The 22,913-nt window shown below is 38.4% G+C and overlaps 1 protein-coding gene and 1 long non-coding RNA gene across 5 annotated transcripts in view; one reads left to right on the top strand and one right to left on the bottom strand.

Annotated features, from left to right (window-relative positions):
- Window positions 1-9,949, top strand: part of LOC140464617 (uncharacterized) — a 44,920-nt gene extending 34,971 nt beyond the window's left edge. The window contains exon 3 of one of the 2 annotated variants that reach the window (XR_011954949.1): window positions 9,682-9,949. This is a non-coding gene — a long non-coding RNA (uncharacterized lncRNA). Of the gene's footprint in view, window positions 1-5,810 lie in introns of both variants that reach the window. The other variant, XR_011954948.1, reaches the window with a different exon arrangement.
- The window catches only part of LOC140464616 (poly(A)-specific ribonuclease PARN-like), a 173,298-nt gene that overhangs the window by 29,042 nt on the left and 121,343 nt on the right, over window positions 1-22,913 (bottom strand). For 2 of the 3 annotated variants that reach the window (XR_011954947.1, XM_072559918.1), the window contains exon 23: window positions 21,404-21,600. Coding sequence is in view for 2 of the 3 variants with exons in the window: in XM_072559918.1 (XP_072416019.1) it covers window positions 21,404-21,600 (197 nt within the window). In the remaining variant the exon portion in view is untranslated. Of the gene's footprint in view, window positions 1-10,474; window positions 11,367-21,403; window positions 21,601-22,913 lie in introns of those variants that run through there. The other variant, XM_072559917.1, reaches the window with a different exon arrangement.

Raw genomic sequence — 22,913 nt, 5'->3', positions numbered from 1 at the left:
TGGGGCTGGATATAGGGATTCAAAAACCCTTCATGTATTTTCTCAAATTCCCTCTTCATATTTAAATAAAATAAAAGGCATGGTAGCCCTATAGAAACATTGATCCGATGTTAATCTTAATAGTGTCTCCCACTGAAAAGTTATATAGGGTGGTCTTTCACAACTTCACAGTACTGCCTACTGTGTTGATGTCAATGAATGAAGTATTTTGAAATGTCACCGCTGACTTGCAGATTGGAAGTTCTCATGACAAACAACGTGACCAGATTATCTGATTAAGTAATGTAGATTTTATATATAAAAAACATTTCTTCCAAAATTATGTGGTTACATGTCCAGGTTGCAGGGATCTTGCTTTTATCCATATCCTTCTGACTCAGACACCATTAATTACATCAGGCTAATGAGGTAAATAAATTGAATAGGGAGAAAAGGAGAAAAAGTACATTGAATAGAAATCACGATATCAAAGGTTCCTGTGGGAATCAAAGTAAGCTGTTGTCACTGACAAAAGATATCTTCTATCATCCCTGGTAATAGGCTGGAATTCTATCAACTGGTAATTGGATAAAACAAAATCCTAGAAATGCTCAAGTCAAGCAGCATCTATGGAGAGAGAAAGAGCTCACTTGTCAGATCACTGGCCTCTCATACAACTGGAAAGAGGTTACAAACATGTCCAACTTTAAGCAAGTTGAGAGACAGGTGAGGGGTGGGGACAGAATAAAAAGGGATGGTTAGTGTTAGGGCACAAGGCAGGAGTGATCAAGTAAGCAAAGCAGAATCATTGCCATATACTGGCAGATAATGTGATTTAAAGATTCTCTTTATTTTTGTGTTTTTTAATTGCTATGATTCATAAGTTTTTGATTAATCACTTCACTAGGTCAGGTCAATGACCAGGGCCATCTGCCTACTAATAACTTTGTGATTGGTTCTCGGGGAGCTGAAAGCTCGAGACTGTGAACAAGATAGGGAGAAGTTTCAGAACTCCACAAGCAGTAAAAGCCACACTCAGCAAAAAGAAAACCTGTTTATTTCTGCTGTAAGCAGTGACTTACTTATAAAAGCCACACTTATAAATTATGAACCAGCCACCCTGTGCCTCTTGCAGTCAGAGTCTAGATTCTGCATACTTTTATAAATCTTTAACTTTTGTCATGATTCTGGAAATAACAAGCGTGATTTCCAGTGACATATGACAATGGTAGCGGGCGATTCAGAGAAAGGGGTCTTGAGGTAGGTCCTGTGCACAAATTATTTTGGCTAGTGTCTGCCTAACGATCAGTGATGGAGAAAAAGATCATCAAAAGCTATTTACTTCCCATTCTTTATGTAAATACTGACCTAGCCCTCATCTGATGTATGAATTCTTAAAAATCCTATGTAAAGGAAATGGGAGCAGAGATTACAATCTGAAATGGCTTTGCGTTTATTGTACACCACATCTAGTTCACTGTGGATGCTAGAACTTGGAAATAAAACAAAGCACTGGGGGGAAATCAGTTAACTCTCCACAGCTACTGCCAGACTTGCTGAGTACAGCTCAAGAACACAGTCATACTAGGCTCAATGTTAACTTGGTTTTCTTTCCACAGATGCTGCCAGAGACTTGCTGAGTTTCTCCAGTACTTTCTGTAGATAAGATTTATGCTGGCTGAAGGTTGAGAAGGAAATAAAGTGAACACGTGAACAGAATAAAATACTCAATCTTCATAAATAATGTTAGAATGCATGTAAGAAGTTGCATTCTGAGTACAGCACATACTCCCAACAGCCTGCAACATGTGGATTGCTCTAGAATTATGAAGAACTTCAATGTAACCTATCTACTGCAACCTTTGATAACAATGTTTCCCAAGGCCCCCTCAGCAGACCAAGTTACATTACTGCCATTCTAAAACAATGATCATCCATCACATTGCTCAGACCTCAAAATAAAAGACAAAATGGCTTTGCAGCTTTAAAGCCACCAGATTCTGAAATTTGCAGATATTTTTGGATGTATTAATTGGGGTGAAACTAAAATTACAAACATGCAGCTTCCACAAAGTTCAGATCAGCAGCACCTATCTAGACTTTCCAACCATGAAGTTACTATTATCAGGTGCAAAGAGAAAGATGGATAAAAAGAACAAATCTCCTAAAAGGTCAAATTGTGATTTCATTCCATTCCATTTTGATGCAAAATTCCAACACGTAACTAAGAAATTATGCTATTAAACTGCCAGTAATTCAGTTTACTTATTATAATAAAAATGAAGCATGTTGGATGCTGTGCCAATCTTTAATTAATCTGAATTAGCAGCCAACAGAACTAATCTCTTGGACTGAAAATCCAAGATCCTGGCACATTCCTGCAGTTTTGATGCTACGAGCTAATTGGAAAGAATCAAAGTAGTAAAATACACAACTGGGGACAATGCATCTGTAATGTGGCCTTGATTGCTTTCATTTCCATAGAAATGAAAGCAATATCTTCATAAGAGAGCACATTTATAATTGTGACTGTACAGACAGAAGTTCATTTATATTTCTTAAGTCTCATGCTTCACACATCAATAATGCCAGTTGACAAAACTGTTTAGTGTGTGCCAGACAGCCACTAGTGGCGTGTGTTTCACATGAGAATATCACCTGCTAACTGGATCAGCACATTGAAATGCAATGGCTTTCATGGCTTGTGCACTCCTGCAGGTTGCAAAGTCTGGTGTTCTGTTCCTTGCAAATTTTGCACAAATACTCCACAATGCAAGTAACTCAAATAAAAGAACTGCCCAGATTTAATTATTGCCACAAAATGTCTTTTTTTTTTCAGCAAAAGGAATTCTGAATGCTGGATATAGATTACATAAAATGTCTTAAAAATTAAGAAAGTTATGAGCAAACAAACCAGGTTCTCAGTAGCCATTATCCAAATACCATAATGAGATTATAAACTTGTAATGCCTCCTAGGTATCCGTTATTGTACCTTACTTGTTAAGCTAATTGTATTGGATTTCCTGTGTCATTGCTCATACAAAGTCAGATAATATGTTTTATAAAGGACAACCGTTTTAGCAATGTATCAATGCAAAACCTAAAGGTATACCTGTGTTTTCTTGTGGTTTCAAAGCAGAGTTGCTGTTAAGTAAGGTTAAATGAGCTTACTATTTAGAATACCCTGTCTGCAGGACGGAACCTGGCTTTCTTTCCCTTATTCTGTAACACAAAGGTTAAGATAAATTGGGGATTACAGATACCTTTCACAGAGCCAAAAATCAGAGTATTTTCAGCTCCTAAAGATTTTGCACACCTTCCAAGTCACAGCCTTATCGATTTTTTTTTAAAGGAAACCTAATTATGGAGTCAAATATGATGGGCAAAACTCAACAACTGGGGAGGCAATGGCTGAGTGGTATTATTGCTAGATTCTTAATCCAGAAACTCAGCCAGTGTTCTGGGGACCTGGATTCAAATGACAGAATTCACATTCAATAAATAAACAAGTTTGGAATTCAGAATATGCTGATGACCATGAAAACATGGATAGAGAACTGCTTGGCAAATACGAAGCAGAGAGTTGGTACAAATGGGTCTTTTCAGAGTGTCAGGCAGTGACAAGTGGGGTGCCGCAGGGGTTCAGTGCTGGGAACTCAGCTGTTCATAGTGTACACTAACAATTTGGATGAAGGAATGGAATGCAATATCTCCAAGTTTGCAGATCACACCAAGCTGGGTGGCAGTGTGGGCTATGAGGAGGATGTGAAGAGGCTGCAGGGTAATTTAGACAGACTGGCTGAGTGGACAAATACTATGTAATGTGGATAAATGTGAGGCTATCCACTTTGCTCACAAAAACAGGGAGCCACATTATTATCTGAATGGTGGCAACTTAGGAAAAGGTGAGGTGCGAAATCTGGTGGGACAGTCACTGAAGGTTAGCATGCAGGTGCAGCAGGCAGTGAGGAAAACTAATGGCATGCTGGTCTTCACAAGGGGAGGATTTGAGTATTGGAGAAAGGATGTTGTGTTGCAGGTATACAGGACCCAGGTGAGGTCACACCTTTGTGCAGTTTTGGTCTCTGAGGACTTTCTTGCTATTGTCGGAGTCCAGGAAAGGTTCACTGGACTGATTCCTAGATGACCGATGTGAACAAAGACAGGATCGACTGGGGTTGTACTTGCTAGAGGAGGAGAAATCTCCTAGAAACATTAAATCCTGATGGGACTAGACAGGATAAGATGCACGAAGAATGTCCCAATGTTGGGAAAGTGCAGAACTAGGGGTCACAGTCTAGAAATAAAGGGTAAGCCATTCCAGCACTGAGGAGGAAGAATTTCTTCACTCAGTTGTGAACCTGTGGAATTCTATCCCATAGGAAGGTGTTGGGCCCAGTTCATCAGATATATTCAAGAGGGAGCTGGATGCGGCCCTTGTGGCTGAAGGGATCAAGGGGTATAGGGACAGTGCAGGAATAGGATACTGAGATTACATGGTCAACCCTGATCATGCCTACTCCTGGCTGAATACTTTGTTGCAAATTGTTAGAAAAACCCATCAGGCTCACTAACGTCTTCAGGGAAGGAAATCTGTCATCCTCACCTTGTGTGGCCTACATTTCACTCCAGATCCACAGAATGTGGTTGGCTGTCAACTGTCCTCTGAAATGACCTAGCAACCTACTCAGTTTAAGGACAAAGTTAAAAATCACACAACAGCAGGTTATAGTCCAACAGGTTTAATTGGAAGCACTAGCTTTCAGAACGACGCTCCATGATGAAGGAACGTTGCTCCGAAAGCTAGTGCTTCCAATTAAACCTGTTGGACTATAACCTGCTGTTGTGTGATTTTTAACTTTGTACACCCCAGTCCAACACCAGCATCTCCAAATCATGACAGTTTGACGACAGGTATGGACAGGCAATAAATGCTGGCCAGCAATGCCCACATCTCTCAAAATTAACAAAAAGTTGCAAATGATCACTATACTGTATTTGATGATGTTTCTGTACATAACACCCTGCCATCACGTTTATTAAACTGAACAGACACATAATAAACTTGTTAGTATGTGCTTCTTTCCTGACATTGCAGTGGATAATTATTAAAACTATACAATGAATAATAATATCCAAATGGGTAACTAATTTATGATTAGCTGGATTTAATCAGAAAAAAAAAATCATTGTGAAACTTGAAAGGGTTCAGAAAAGATTTACAAGGATATGGCCAGGGTTGGAGGATTTGAGCTATAGAGAGAGGCTGAACAGGCTGGGGCTGTTTTCCCTGGAGTGTTGGAGGCTGCAGAGTGACCGTATACAGGTTTACAAAATTACAAGGGGCATGGATAGGGTAAATAGGCAAAGTCTTCTCCCTGGGGTCGGGAAGTCCAGAACTAGGTTTAGGGTGAGAGGGGAAAGATATAAAAGAGACCCACGGGGCAACGTTTTCACGCAGAGGGTGGTACGCGTATGGAATGAGCTGCCAGAGGAAGTGGAGGAGGCTGGTACAATCGCAACATTTAAGAGGCATTTGAATGGGTATATGAAAAGGAAGGGTTTGGAGGGATATGGACTGGGTGCTTGCAGGTGGGACTAGATTGGGTTGGGATATCTGGTCGGCATGGACGGATTGGACCGAAGGGTCTGTTTCCATGCTGTACATCTCTATGACTCTATATGCATGACTAAAATATGCAATGCATTTTTGCCTTCTGATGGAGGTCATAATTTTCAGATACTTACAGAATGTGCTGGCCACAGAGGGACTAAACTATTAAGATTGGGATTTTATTTGATAGATAAAGTTCATTCCTATCTTTTCTAGGGTAAGACCAACTATGAAAATGATATGGATTGCATCCAGGAACAAAGTTGGGAAGAAAATTCCATCCAACCAACATCAACTGATTCCATAAAATTTGCATGAAGCACAAGGCTTCCCAATGCTTCCAAGAGCAAATCCTGCAAGATTAACCACAGGAACAGAGTTTATTAGGCCACTGGGCAGTGTGTTTCATTAAGTGCTGCAGACACATTAACACACTGCACCCAGTCCCTGACCTCAACTTGCAGTTGAGTCATAATATGCAAAACCCCAGCACAAATGTCAGCAGCCTTTTCATGGTGTACTTTAAAGACAGACTCACTTATAAAATTATTCACCCTGTTAGAATGTTCCCATAGCCTTTTACAGCTTCAAAAAAAATTATTTCAGTGACAGAGTGGGTGTGCTGATCAATGGCAACAGGACCAAAGAGCTACCAGCCCAAACAGATGGTTTTCGAAAAAAAGTCAGGTGAGGGTCTGGTTGGCAGGCGGATCAGTGAGGCAAACCCTGGAAGATGGGGTAGGGGTTTTTGCTGAGGGCAGACAGCAGTATTATACTGAGTGGGACCTCTCAAATGGTCCTCTCCCTGTTCTACCCAACAGTAGCGAAGTGGGAAACAGCCGGGGTTTACCCGACAGCCTTCTTATGCAAGGCAAGACCCTCTAATCACTGGAAAAACTTAGTGAATCCATTAAATGGCCAATTATGGCCTCTTCCATTGTTTGCTAAGTTCTGGAATAGGTGGGCCATCTGTCACCTTTCCTGTTGCTGCTGCTAAAATGGCAGGGTGTCAGGAAGATAACAGGCACACCACCCCATCACCTCTCCACATCATTTTACTAGCCACCTCCTCTTCATTCCATCTTTGAAGGGCTGCTAAAATCCAGTCTAAGGAAGGATACTTCATATGGTCATTCATGTAAGATATAATTTTTAAAAATTTGATCATTTTGGTTCTGTGGGAAAGGGAGGCAGATGAAGAAGATCAGGAAGTTTTGCTAAAATAGACATAGAATTGACTAATTAGTGCATACCACAGAGCCTTTTGAGAGAAATGGAAGTTAGAGATGGATTGCAGAGGGTAAAGTGCAAAATGAGGAAAGGGAGAAAGGAGCCAAGACAACTGCAGAGATTGTGTTAATTACAGACAGACAGTGGAATTCCTCAAACAAAAAACTGTAGTGGGGAGGAAGAGGCAGGATAAAAGACATCAGGCATTAAGATATACAAATCATGTTGTTATATGTATGATGCTGGAACACTTGGCAACTTTGGCAGAGAACATCTGGAGTACCAAAATGCACTAAGGATAGGTACTTAAAAGCAAGTTCTATATATACTGCAAATTTAATTCCAGTCACTTATAATGCAATCTCCAGTTAAGATTGGTATAAGAAAATATTACCCAATCTTCTTCATTCTGGCCAGAAGAATTGAGATCCTTGCAAGAGATTTTATTTTCTTTCAATGATCTCCATTAAGACTCTGTCAGCTGTTAAGATTTCAACTGAAAACTTTCACCAGATTGAATCAGGGCTAAACTCAATGATCTGAAGTAGATGATCTCGGTTTTACAGCTGGCGCCTTCCCAGTGTGGTAGAGAACAGAATTTCACTTTTAAATGTGACAAAAGGAATGCTATTCCCTTTCAATCAAGGCTACATTTCACATCACTGATCTATTTAACTTCAGCAAAGTCAATCTACTAGTACACAAATAAATGAAATTCAGTCAAATCTGAATTTAATGCACAAGACAAATGTGAAAATCATAAATGAAAAATGTTTCAAGGAAAACTGCTCAAAAGAACAAAATAGAAATGCAACAAAAAAATTCAATGAAAGCATTAAAACAGGAAGTGGGAAGCTACAGTTTTAATCTGTTATGATCTAAAGTCCGGGGCCGACTCATGTGGCCCAGTTAATAGTTTTCCGGAATGGGAATTGGTTTAGCTCAGTTGGCTGGATAGTTGGTTTACAGACCAGCATGGGTTCAATTCCCATCACCAGGTTGAAGGTTACCATGAAGAACTCTCCTTCTCAACCTCTTCCCTCGTCTGAGGTCTAGTGGCACTCAGGTTAAATCGCCACCAGTCGCTTTTCTCTAATAAAAGAGCAGCCCCTATGATCTGGTAAGACTATGGCAACAACAAACAAGTTTCCTGTCAATCCATAACAGCTAGCAACATATCTGTTGTGAATGAATCCCGATAGACAAAGTCAGTTTGATGAACACTTATAACTTGTGGTACCCAGACATGTCTCAAAGACTTAATATTTTCTCACCTTAAAATAAATTCTTTAAGCTGTGAAATAGTAAGCTGTCAAACAGCTGTGAATACTTACCGACAACTGCACTACAGCCACTTTTACAAATTATCCATGAAGCAAGTGTTTTGATTCGATCACGAATAACAAAGGCATTAATCCTCCTACAAATGACTGATCAGCATTGTAACAGTGTCAATTTAAGTGTTTAAATTTCTTAAAATTAGATTTTTGCATTATGTTGAATGAGCAGACTCCTCCACCCTGCAATATTTATTTGTTTACACAGCTATTTTCTCTTAGTTTCTCCACAACAGTGCTGTCCAATAGGATTTTGATGCTCAAACTTGTAATGACTAGGTCATTGTATTTGCCACTTGATACGAAAGAAAGGGAATCTTATAACAACCTCCCAGAAGTGAAGAGGGACTGAGGGACAGGACTAACAGGGAGTCGTACTGCACTGCAACTGCAGCTCTGTCAAAAGAAAAGAATTTACTAGAAACTAATCACTATGCATTAACCAGTTATGGTGTAACAAGTGAAATATGCCCCCTATACTTTCACTTCCTTTAATGGAGACAAGCTACAATTTTTTTTAATATGAAGAATAATTGTTCTTTCTGTAGGATATTCCACTTATTTTTGACATGGTTACAGATTTTGGTCAGACAGATGCTGAAACTGTGGCGTCTCAAGTGGATTGATGCAGGATCCTAACATTCATCTGAATGAAATTGCTCACCTGATAAAAAGCATCAGTTTGTCATATTTGGCAAATCGCTCATGTACTGGACAACATTGCTGCACAAACACAAGCTCATGTGAGACTTGTATCCATAATCCAAAGTACAGACAAGAAACTAAATTAATGCCAAATTTTACTGTCACCTCAAACAATAAACATGGAGGGCAATCATTCCTTAGTATCATTAAATGGGAAGATGAAATATCTGGCATTAAATGGATTAAAAACGTGTTGCAAAGAATAGTTAGCTTCAGAGTAAATCTTTGTGTCAAGATTTAAACTCTCAAAGACTAGTTTTTCCATATAAGTACAAGTCCATGGTTTTAAAGTTGGTTGCAATTTATCTTTTGCAGATTCTGATTTTATAGTTCTGTATTCAAAATGTTTTTATAGATTTGAGCTAATAAAAGTACATTCACACAAAGTGTTAGTGAAATTCAGTACAGATTAAAATTTTTGAAAAGGTCTACATGAAAATTAGTTCAATTACTTACCTTGCATTAAAAATTGTTTCACTGGTACTAGAGGGATTAAATTCAATGTCAATCTGGAGTACTTTGAGTAAGGAGAGTGCCTAGTTAACCTCGCTAAACATCCAGGGAGACATCTTTTAAGGGTTATTTTGACCTTTAATCACATGGCAACTTGTATGAACACATTAATACTTTCCTGAAGTCCAAATTGGAAACCATGCATATGAACTGCAATGTAGAATTATACACCCTATTTAGTTGTCTTACAAACAAACTGATTTTAGAAGACCATAAATAGGAGATTGGCAGTTCATTTTCATGATATTAACTGCATTTGCTTTGAATGACAGTACAACATGACAATATATTGTTTCTTTCAGATTTGGTGTTGGGGTGGAAAGTGAGCACTGCTACTTCTTCTGATATTACAGTTGCAGCTGAGATAAACTGTGGTTCCACTTTCCCACTCCTCTCCCATGCGAGACAGCACATGGTTGAATTAAGTGCAAGCATTGACAACTCACACAGTGATGAGCTGCAGATAGCTCAACAAACTGATTTGTGACAAATCAAACGTGTGGAATGATTTTGAATACTGTATGGAAAATAAACGGAAACATTTGGAACATTAAAACAAACAACAAACTACAGATGCTGGAAATGTGAAGTAAAGTTAATGCTTCTAGTTGGTAATCATTCTTTCTCCACAGAACCTGCCAAACTGGAAGGCAATTTCAAACAACTCCTGGTTTTATTGACACTAACTACTTTAGGAAAATATGTTGAACCATTTTTTTTTCATCTAAACAAAGTACATGTTGTTCAGCTGAACATGTCCACGACAGAACTTGTGCTTTTACACAAAACTCTTCCTCACCTTATTCATTTAACCTCATTAACATGTTCTCATTTTCTTTTCCTCCTCCTGTTTATTGAGCTTCTTCTTGGACACATCTATGTTAGCTGCCTCAATTAACAAGAGAATAGTGAGAATGTTCCCCCTAAAAACCTCTTGGACTTATTGCTATCTGTCTAGCTCACATTTATGATCCCTGGTTCTGGTCTCGCCCACAACTAAAAAACATCTTGTCTACATTTCAAAACTATATACACTTTTGTATAGTTACTTCTGAACATCCACTGCAAGTAGAGACCTTTAAACAAATAAAGAGTTGTCATTTGTAGTAAGAAAGTTGTCTTTAATTTTCCTTCATGAAATTTCGATTTTCTTCATGATACAAAAAACTTTAAATATGATACAAAACTCACCACTGCCCAAAAAAGTAAACAATTCTCTTTTTGCACGCACACATACACACATTCATACATACAAATAAAGGCTGGTGCACAATGCATCTTTTGACATACAAGGCTGAAAGCTCAGTACAGTCCACACCAGATGACAAACGAAGGGATTGCTCAAATACACAATCACTGTCCTTACTGTAAAGACAGTGACAATGTTTTGATACTACCGTGGGGAAAAAAAACACAACCTGAACGTAGAGGTCAGGCCACATTATTGATAATGAGTCATTGGATTCACTGGAAATACAACGGATGTAATACACACGCACACACACAGATATATATATAATATATTTATATAAAATTACAGTGCTGAACAATGATTATATTGTTTTATAATCCAAAATAAACATTTCATGTTGCTGGCACAAGGCAACTTCCAGTATCGGCTGCTGCTCTAAGACATAAGTGGCACAGGACTAGCTGTAAATGCATGTAACCCATGAAATGGTTGACAATGATAGAAGATGTGAAATGCTAGTCAAATCCCAACACATTCTTAACAACACAAAATAAACTGACTAAAACATTTAATATGATGTTTGCTTGTGTTTGTACAGTTAAAACTTTGTACACAAAGACTTTTTTTTAAAGTTGTCTTGTACCACATGAAGATTGGAGCTCAGATCAGTATGGCTTGCAAGTGTTGCATCTGGTCACTTATCTGGAAGATACCACTTTGTTCATCCAATGTGTGTTTCATGTCACCATGTATCTGGGACTTCAAACAATGTGGCCTGTGAATTTGCACTGCTTCCTATTCAAAAACAAATAAAAGAAAAAAGGTTTGCATGCAGTAGAACATCTGTGTTAGGAAATCTCTGCCAGTTAAGTATGTTTTTCTAAACATTGGTAAACAGTCCAAAATGCCACAACACAATTCGAGTAAATAGAACAAAACTGTTCAGGGCGATATCATCCTTCTGGTGCATGATTCAGGTCTTTTTACAGCCAAACAATTACAATTTTGCATGCAACTTTAATTTATTGCATGTAAATTGACTATTACTTTACAGTTTAGACAAACTGCCAAAATACCAACACTTGCTAAGGACTAGGAAAGGCCTATCTTAGCAGCTCACAGCAATGTAGATACATTGGCTATGTTTCAAACAGTTATCAAACCAGCCAAAAGCCACATTAGTTTTGGTCACATTCATTTCTATCAATTCTCAAGTTCTGAAAACATTGATACATAAGAATATCGTTCCAAAAAATAAATCAAGAACCCTCCAGCGTCCTACCTGAGGATGCTACTTGTTTTACATGTGGCTATATGGGATAGTTGGCTACCGCAACATGACAATTGTCATCAGCCTATACAATTGCAGCAGTGATCTCAGGACTTCTCTTTCTTGGCTCATGAAAGAGATCATCAACAGCATAACTGCCACTGCTGTGCCAACTGAGAATAACTGGCAGCACACACCCAGGATTAAAACCAAGAGCAGAAGTATTGGCTCAGTTGGCAACATGCTTATCAGCAAGTTCAAACGTTTACAGATTCAAGGTACAGCCTACGGTATGTAATCTAAACTCAAACTCAAGGATTGTAACAAGGGAGAGCTGCACTGTCACAGATGTCAATGTTTTAAAAAAAAATCACACACCAGGTTATAGTCCAACAAGTTTATTTCGAAATACTAGCTTTCAGAGCGCCTTTCCTTCATCAGGTAACTAGTAGGGCAGGATCATAAGACACAGAATTTACAGCAAAAGCTCATAGTGTCATGCAATTAAAACGATATATTGAACAAACCTAGATTACTGTTAAGTCTTTCATCTTTTAGAATACTTTGCAGGTTTCAGTTCATTATTTTAAGTCACATTCTCAAGATAACAAAGTTTTATTAAAAAAAGTAACATCTCAGCTCAGACGATACACTAAAAAGGTATGAGGTTAGAGTGTGAGAGGTCACTTTAAATATAAAACCTTAAGTTATCTTGAGAATATGATTTAAAAGCAGTTCTGGGATTTGCATATTAATGAACCGAAACTTGCAACCCATTCTAAAAGATGACAGACTTATCTGCAACCTAGGTTGGGTCAATACAGAGGAACCTTAATTATCTGAAAGACACAAGTGGGCAGTATTTTGTTCAGATAATCTAATGCCAGATGTCACAGTTTAGCCAAGCATCAGGACCTTGCGATCTTGTCCAGATAATCCCCAATTCAGATAATAGAATACCGGATAATCAAGGTTTCGATGTATATGGTTTTAATTGCATGACACTATGATCTTTTGCTATAAATTCTGTGTCATGTGATCACGCCCCACTAGTTACCTACCTTGAAAGCTATTATTTCCAAATAAACCTGTTGGACTGTAACCTGGTGTTGAGATTTTTAAACTTGGTCCACCCCAGTCCAACACTAGCACCTCCACATCACAGAGGTGATATTTTGAGCAACGTCCCATCTGCCCTCTCAGGTGGACATTAAGATCTGATATCATTTTTCTGAAGAGCAGAGAATGCTATTCCTTATGTATGGACTAATGTTTATCCCTCAACCAACATCACCGATGTTTTCAACATATTTCAAATATGTTTTCAACATATTTCCTTTAGTGGGATCTCGCCGTTTGCAAATGGTCTAGTGACTCAGTTTCAAAAAGTTTGCCATCACCTGTAAAACACTTCAGGATTTTCTGGGATTGTGAAAAGTTCAAGTGAAGTCCCCAAATCTTTTTCTCATCTAGCTGACTCAGCCCTACTCCATTTGGCTCATTTCTCTCCTGAACTGTCAGGGTAAAGAGCATTGTATTTACTGAAGAGTTCTAAACCACTGAACTTAACATTTTCTACAAACTTCAGAAAAAGTTTGAATATCTTAAAAAAAACCTGAACATTTCCTCATAAGAATACACAGGTTAATTATACCAATACAAATTTGGAAATATGCCCAGGGTGAATAAAAATTGGCTACAATGTGACAGAGATATAACAAATATGATAAATAAGCATAAGCTATTTTTGATGAATTCAAGACTCACAAAAGGACTCTAGGTAAATAACTATCAGTGTCATTTAGAGTTAGCCGTCAGTGTTCCCACCTTCACTGAAACAAAATACACCGGGGAAGGAGGGGAGAGATGTGGAGAAGCATGCCGGAGACATCATCACTATGCACTACACACTTAGTATTCAGATAGGACGTGGGTTGACTCACCTTCCTCCTTTTGGGCATGTGCTTTTCCTGCGTCATGACCACAAATCACTTGGCTTGGATATCTGATTGCTATTGATTCCATTATACAGCATTTCAGACATGCACTGCACTTATGATCTTATGTAAAGTTGATGATCACAAGATGATGTCGAGCAGACATGGGTCAGTCTATCAAGTCTGTTCCACCATTCAATAAAATCAAAGGTATTTGATAATTCTTGACTCCATCTTCCTGTCTTTTTCATATAATCACGTTGCCTCCCCAATCAGATTGCCTTATTGATTAAAATTCTATCTTAGCCTTGAATATGCATAATGACCTAACCCAATTCCACAGACTCAAACTCAGATGAAATTCCTAGTCATCTGTTTTAAAAAAAATGTGCAACTTCTTATTCTGAGATTATTCCCTGAAATCCTAAACTCTCCCAGAAGGGGAAACAACCTTGTTGCATCTACCCAGTCAACTCTAAGAATCTTGTGTACTCCAGGAATAGGGCCCAACCTACTCAATCTTTTCTCCTAAAACACAGTCTCTTTAGACCTGGTAGCAGACTAGTGAACCTTCTCTGGATAGCCTCCAATGTCAGTATACCTTTCCTGGTGTGGAGGTGCTGGTTTTGAACTGCAGTGGACAAAGTTAAAAATCACACAACACCAGGGTATTGTCAAACAGGTTTATTTGGAAGTCCTGCCTTTTAGAGTGCTGCTCTTTCGTAGCAACCTGATGAAGGAGCAGTGCTCTGAAAGCTTGTACTTCCAAATAAACCTGCCGGACAATAATCTGATGTTGTATGATTTTTAACTTCATCTTTCCTTAGATAAGGCACTTAAAACCACCTACTATTGTGCTAGAGAATAGGATAGCTGTCAGCTGAAAGTTAATCACTTTGATTTGAATTTGCTGCACGAAACAACCATTACATAATCCACATAGGTTAAGACACAGAAAATTGATTTGTAGAAGCTATGTCTGTAGTTGGACAGATGGGGGGTATCCAGCGTTTTTTTTTTGTTTGTGTGCCAAACAGATATACCCGTGAAAGAGGTGGATTGTAGATGAAATAAAATATAACAGTAGCAATTTGCATGAATAAATGCCTCACAATTCAACAAACAAAATGATATGAAGACTCCTTTATTGCAACCAGGCTTCATAGAGACATACAGCATGAATACAAGCCCTTTGGCCCAACACATTCATGCAAATCAAGTTTCCTAAACAAGTTCCATTTGTCTGGGCTTGGCCCATATCCCTCTAAACCTTTCCTATCCATGTATCTGTTCAAATGCCGTTTAAAATTTTCTATGTGTACTCACCGCTACCAAGTCTCCTGGTAGCTCGTTCCATACTTGTACTACACTGTGAAAACGTTGTCCCTTAGAATCCTTTTAAATCTTTCCCATCTCACCTTAAATCTACGCCCTCTAGTTTTGAACTCCTTTTCCTGGCAGGAAGAGACTTTGGCTATTCACTTTATTTATTAGATTACATTACAGTGTGGAAACAGGCCCTTCGGCTCAACAAGTCCACACTGACCCACTGAAGCGCAACCCACCCATACCCCTACAATTACTCCTTACCTAACATTACGGGCAATTTAGCATGGCCAATTCACCTGACCTGCACATCTTTGGACTGTGGGAGGAAACCGGAGTACCCGGAGGAAACCCACGCAGATACGGGGAGAACGTGCAAACTCCACACAGTCAGTCGCCTGAGGCGGGAATTGAACCCGGGTCTCAGGCGCTGCGAGGCAGCGGTGCTAACCACTGTGCCACCGTGCCGTCACTCTTGATTTTATAAACCTCTAAAAAGGTCACCCCTCAGCCACCTACACTCCAGAGAAAAAATGTCCTAGCCTATCCAATATCCTTGCAAATCTTTTTTGCACTGTCTCCAGTTTCAAGACATCCTTCCTACAGCAGGGTGACCAGAACTGTCCCAGTACTCCAGATATGGCCTCAATGTCTTGTACAGTCATAACATGATGTCCCAACACCTGCATTCAATGCTCTGACTGATGAAACCGAGCATGCCAAAAGCGTTCTTCACTACTCGGTCTACCAGTGATGCCACTTTCAAGGAACCATGCACCTTGACCCTGGTCTCTGTTCAATTACACGCCACAAGGCCCTACCATTGACAGTGTAAGTCCTGCCTTGGTTTGTCTTATCAAAATTCAGAATGAATATCGCACATGAACATACAAATTAGAAGAAGCTTACCATTTGATCCATCAAGCCTGACCCTTCATTTCAATAAGATCACGGTTGGTCAGTTTCTTCTGAATTACACATTCTTATATACCTTCAGTAATATTTGATTGTGTTGCCTAACAAGCATCCATCTGCTATTGACTTTAAAAATATTCAATAGTTCTGTCTCCAGCACCTTCTGGAGACAGCGTGTTCCAAAGTCGAATAATCTACAGAGGAAAAAAAATTCCTCTTGTCAACAAGTCTAGTTCACCAGCCTAGTACAACTGGGCTGAGAGAGAGAATTGTAAATAGTCTGAAACGAGTCGAAATCCACAAGGAAGAGGTTTTCAATCCTTATCCAGAGACAAAACTTTCTTTTCACTTGGCGTTACAGATTTTCAGTTTGCATACTGACTTTAAACCATTGAAAGCAGTGGCATTGTGTTAATGCCACTGGATGAGTAACCCAAAAGCCAAGGTTGATGTTATGAGGACAGGAACTTGAATCTCACCATACCTGAATATAATGACAATCTGGAATTTTAAAAAAACAGCTAGCCCTTAATGACTGTTGACTGGGGCTAAAACTCATCCAGCTCATTAATGCCTGTTAAGGAAGAACATTTGCTATTCATTCTTACTGGTCTGGCCTACATGTGACACCTTGCATATGAATCAAAATCCAGTCAACTTTTAATTTCCATTGTAATGATGGCTCAGTGATATTATAGTCTATAAATCCAACTGCTGGAGAAGTTTTGACAATACCTTTGATAAAGTGAAGACGACCAACTCACCCATCATTAAATGACACTGTGCAAAGTGTCAGTTTCAACAAGAATATTTCTCAAAATAAAATCATACAAGAAACAGCTGCTTATTTAAATATTTTGTTATGACTGGAGCTTGGAACATCTGCAAGGCTGAAAACCAACCTGATACAAAGGATTTCCAGTCAGTGTTTGACTTTACAATTTTATAATTCCAGGAAGTTATCCGTTTGCATTCATTTCTGAAAATTGTTAAATATTTATTATTCCATTAAGTGTGTTCAAGTACAACCATAGCATTCCACACTCAACTTCTCAGAAACACTAAATGTACTTTTGTGAACTTGACTCCACTGTAATGCAAGACAGGTTTTTAACCTATGTGCCAGAAACTAGTTGTTCGTATGAAATAAAGACAGAAAATTCAATTTCAGTTGTAAGCTTATATGGGAAAGAAGTTTGTAAACTGACATCCCTATAAATAACCTTGGAACATAAGCAGCATATAGGCATTTTAAAATGTCCACATAAAACTGATTATTTCATTAATTACTAATTTAAGACATTACATTTCAGGCTTTGGGTAATTTAAGAGTGAGACTTGCAGTCCCAATTGATATTGGGAATGGTTAATTTGAACAAGCTCTCACCTTCTAGTCCACAGTCACACAACCCAAATAAATCCTGCTCAACCAGTTGGAACATACATGGTACAAAAAAAATGATTTAAGATGCTCTCTTTCACAAAAAAAATGCAAAATTATGTGAGGAATTAATGCCTGTAAAACTCCCAGACAACTGACCCTTTAAAATATGGAATCCATGGTACTTTCAAAATTACTTGAGAGTTTTGCATCAAATCAAACTGTGGCATAGTAATGCATCTTGAGAAAACAGAGCATGAAATGTCACAAGAACAGATGTGGATGGAACTAATCTTTCACTCACTCTACAGTTAACAAGTAACTATTAATCTAACAGAATTCCTAACACACTGAACAATTATTCCCTAACTACTACCTACTGTATGCTGCTTCAATAGCACAGGTCCAATTTCTACACATCCAAGTAATAGGAAAATAACAAATTTAAAAACTTAGTCTCTTAGTCATTGCACCCTCTTTCCATTACTGTCCGAGTAAATGCTGTTTTCAAAGTACAGATGGGAAAACTAAACTCACATGTACATTGTATATAAAATATATATGCGCACACACACACACACACACAAACATATATACACACTGAACACCTGTTTTCTTGCCAGGTGTACATATGAACAGAAATAAAACAGAAAGAAGCTGGTTGAAAAACATGGGGTAAGAAAAAAATTGCTGTCAAAAGTATTTGCTATTTTATTACTGGATTGTTTGACAGAGGGGTTTTGTGATTTGCTCTGAAAATCTGCATCAAGGACTAACCTGCCAAAAAGTCAATACCTCAGCTGAAGTATACGTCAACAGCAACACTTGTCCAAAGGAGGAGCACTGCTGCAAGTGACAGTTTTAATAAGACTGCCATGGCTTCGTCAAATTGGAAATTTCAAGAGATCCCTTACCTACAAGATAGCGACAGGGCAACATAACTTTCCTAAAGTGCACTCGATATCCTGCCAACCAGGTAGCTTTAGGTTTGCTCACTTTTATTACGGAAAGGAAAAAATATAAGTCACCTGCTTTCAGCACTGTGACATTCATAGGACAGAATCAAAACTAAATATTGAACTTATGAAACATCAAACCAAGACCCCTTGGAGAGGGGTGGGAAGAAAACAAATTCAGCCTTTTTAACCAGACTCCAGAAATACAGATTTGTTTCACAACACATTGCAAGGTGTAGTTCATCAATGCAAACACAATAAAGTACAAAATAGATCTGGCTGTATTATTCTACAGTTTTAAAATAGGTCCCAAAAAAAAAAAGGTCATATCATCGACCAATATTGGGTCCTGCATCATTTAGGCAGCTTTAGTGGTTGCGAACAAAAACAAAACGCAAAGGAACGTTAACTAGGCCAGAAGGTCAATTTTAGGCTTACTCAGGCCTAATTGTCACCCATTTCAGGATGAAAAAATGGGTCTGAAAGGAATTTCAACTTCAATAGCACCAATCTGTAAACGCACAGTCCAGAACTCAGGGTAATCCAAACCAAGGAAATCTTTCAATTGCCAAATGATTGTAACAATTCAATAGAAACCTTACTTCTTAATACAGAAATCTGGTCCACAGAAACCTCCAGAATTCAGCAAACAATTTATTTTAGGAATTTTCAAAGTCCAACAGAGATCCATCTCGTGACTGCCTGACGATTCTTGAATTTATGAATCCTACGATGTTGGCCATTAAGGTCAAAGGTGTTCAAGCATCAACTACCTATTCACATTACCTAGCTACGCCATGTGTCATTGGTCAATGCCACCTACAATAAATATATGCAAGGCAGAATCAGACTTTTCAACTCCAGCTGGTAATCTTGGCCTTTTCTTTTCTCATCAAGAAACATAGCAAGAATTCTACGTGCTACAGCAAACATTGTGTAGTGGAATGCCACTTTCAATCCTACATTTACTCTCAAGGAGGGAATGGCTCAGGTAAGCTCTTACATTGGTCACTAGAGTAACATTCTTCATTTACCGACTTAAACTATAAATGCTAATAAGCTTTTAAATTGTTACATGGTTTAATCCAATTCTAGTTTCACACAATGCGCCCTTTTCATAAAGGATCATTGTACTGGGGCTTGAATAAGAAACAACATGGAAACGTTTCTTTTGTAGACTAAAGAATAAAAGATTAATTGCAATGTCCAAATTGTCTTTCTAGCTGAGCTCACCTATCTTAATTGAGTAAGGATCAAATGCAAGGCATTCTCATCAGTTTGGTTATATCAATATAACCACTGAACCTTCAGCCTTAAGGACAGTTTCCACACTCTTTTACTTATTAGGTTAAGCGGTGCCTGTTGTACAAGGAACGTTTGATTAAATAACCCACACCACTCAGTACTCTTCTGCAGCAGTTCTGGATACAATTGATCAAACTTGCAACTTGTATTTTATTTAATTTGATTTAATGAGTTGGAGAGCAAGGTTTTTTTTGTATCAGATCATCCTCAGTAGCCATTCACCATGGTGAATTAGGTCTACTGGTGGTGACCATTTTTAGTATCAACAAGTATTCCCTTCACTAGCTCCTTACTCAATTTTCAAATGTACCATAGCACACTTCTAAAGAAAGACAGACACCCCCCAGGTGATTTATATCACAGGAAGTGGCACAGTTTGTTAATACTTAGCCGGTTACCATGTGGGTGCATATGATCAACCCATCCCTTTCTATAAAAACTATAGACCACCCAGGTTATGATGCCCTGAAACATGCAAGTTTCACATCCATGGCACACCTATATAGTTTGCAATTTGCACTGCTCAACAACATTGGGCCTTGTAGTTTCTTTCCTAAAATTAGGCTTTTTTTTAAAAAAAGAGTCACATTACATGTCACAAAGAATTGATCCTGACTCTTGGTCTATTTCACAGATTGGAAATATTTGTATTGAACCTGATGCTGTTATTCCCTCTTCAGCAATACCGAATACTTTCACTGCAACATGATTGCACTTCACTGGACATCAAATTTGATGTAAACTTCTAGAACCACATGATACCCTCTAGGGCACAGTGGCTCAGTGGTTACCACGACTGCTTCATAGCACCAGGGACCTGGGTTCAATTCCAGCCTTGGGCAACTATATAGAGTTTGCACATTCTCCCAGTGTCTGCGTGGGTTTCCTCCGGGTGCTCTGGTTTCCTCCCTCAGTCCAAAGATGTACAAGTTTGGTGAACTGGCCTTATTAAATTGCCCATGGTGTTCAGGGGTGTGTAGGTTAGGTTCATTAGTCAGGAGAAAGATAGACTAAGAGTAGGGCAATGGGTCTGGGTGGGTTACTCTTTGGAGGGTCAGTGTGGACTTGTTGGGCCAATTGGCCTGTTTCCACACTGTAGGGATTCTATGAACTCTAGGGATTCTGAGTGTGTGCTACATCAGAATAATTAGATGTGAGTTATTGAAAAATTATCCTTCAAAATCATTTTATATGCCTTTATCATGTAAAATAGAAAAAAGTGAATCTCTTTCCCTCACGAGTTAACATACTGTAACAATGGAAAAGGACAACACAATGGCACTATACATCTGAATGAGAGGGGGAGAATCAAAACTCAAGATCTTGTCACTACTGTATATTCCCTTAATTTGTTTCAATTCAGAGGTGAACACCTGTATGCTAACAAGCCAAGATATGCTCTTTGACTTTTTTTGTAAGTCTTATCCTACACTGTGAATTAGTGATCTGTTCACAGATCTTTTTGATAGAAAGAGAGAGCATGCAAAGACTTTAGTCAACTCTTGATCATCTTCCCAATCTTTTTACTTTGCAGCAGTAATGCAAATATTCGCAAAGGTTAATTGCGTAAACATACATTTTATCATCCATATGGCAGAAAAATCCATTAACAGAACTCACCTTGTATTTGAAACAGTAGCATGACATCAACAATTTATTTTCCATCAATATCTTTACCTACAAGTACTGAAACTGAAAAGCTTAAGAACATATTCATACTTTCAAGATATACATCCATTTACCAGTTTTTCCATGCTCGTCCTTTTTCTGCCACTGTTTCTTGATTTTCTCAGTTTCTGATATTGTAGAGTCTATCCAGGCATTAGCTGAATAATCACTGTCACCATCTTTACTTGTAACTTCATCCCCTTCCATTTCATCAGATACTGTCTCTTCCTGGATAGGACTCATACTTCTCTTTTCCATAAGAGGACTGGCCCTAAGATTGAATGGAACAAAACAAAAAGGTCACACAAGGTACATACCAGTGACCTACGGTATGCATAATGACAACTCCCATGTTTTATACATAATCTCATGTGTTCTTGAAGCTAATAATTCCCTTCACTTATCTTCTATTGAAAAATTTCTGAAAAGTGTGACATTAACCAAAATTCTAGCAGTGGGGTTTATTGGAAAGAATGGACAGAAAAGCTGTATATTTATATAGCACAACCGTTGTTGGAACTTCAATTTGATACAATATGTGGATTAATTTATTTAGGTATTTATTCACAAAACATTCACCAACCCTGTAAGTTGAAACAGCAACAGAGAGGACAGCAGTCAAGGACATCAGAAATCAGACTCAAAATGGGGTCTTGATAAGTCTATTTGACATAAGATTCAAATCTCAGATAGGTGTCCAATGCCAAACAAAAGACTCAACATTGCAAGTGATTTTCATTCACCTATTAAATTTTGCAGACAGCTGCCATGTGAATCTAATGAGTTGGGCAATCCAAAGAAATGAAAAGCCAAGTTAGGTTGAATGCCTTACCTCAATTTGTTACAACTTTACAACAACACAGAAATGCTTTTTTGATCTTGTTAAACTAACCGGTTTAATAGCCAAACTGTTAAACACTGACTGTAACAAATGCTATTCATCTGAAATATACTGCCAATATAGGATGTAAAATAGTCAATTAGGTGGTTTTGTAGTGCAGCGGTAATCTTCCAACCTCTGAGCCAGAAGGCCTGTTCCAGAGGTGTGCCATAGAAGCTCTGAACAGGTCGATTGAAGATGGCTAATTGTGCTCAAAAGGAGATCTAAGATCTAAGACTGTTTTAGTAAGTAAGATAACAACATAATGATCACCCTTTTTCCTGCAATAATCTGAGTAGCAGAGTATTTCATTAAAGAGTAGTTAGTATTCAAACTTTTTAAAATTAAGGATCAACCATTTCCATTTACATAAACATGGCAACCTTTTGTTCTGGAACACTGCCATTTTAGGGTAACTTAATCTGATGAATTAATTCATAACTGAGGGCCCACTGGTGCAGATAATTCCCTGCAACATTCTCCAAACCTGCGAAGCATGAGGATTTGTTAATATTTGAAGATTGAATGCAAGCGTTGTCCATAATGCAAACCAGTTTCTTTACCAGGACAACTAACTGAACTGAGTGTGGGCTGCTGGAAAAGCACAGCTGGTCAGGCAGCATCCGAGGAGCAGGAAAATTGACATTTCGGGCATAAGCCCTTCATCAGGAATGACCAAGGGTTTATGTCCAAAACGTCAATTC

Source organism: Chiloscyllium punctatum, chromosome 40 (assembly GCF_047496795.1).
Source record: "Chiloscyllium punctatum isolate Juve2018m chromosome 40, sChiPun1.3, whole genome shotgun sequence".
NCBI lineage: Eukaryota > Metazoa > Chordata > Chondrichthyes > Orectolobiformes > Hemiscylliidae > Chiloscyllium > Chiloscyllium punctatum.
The sequence above is the reverse complement of the archived record's forward strand: the minus strand, read 5'-3'. Positions and strand labels throughout refer to the sequence as shown.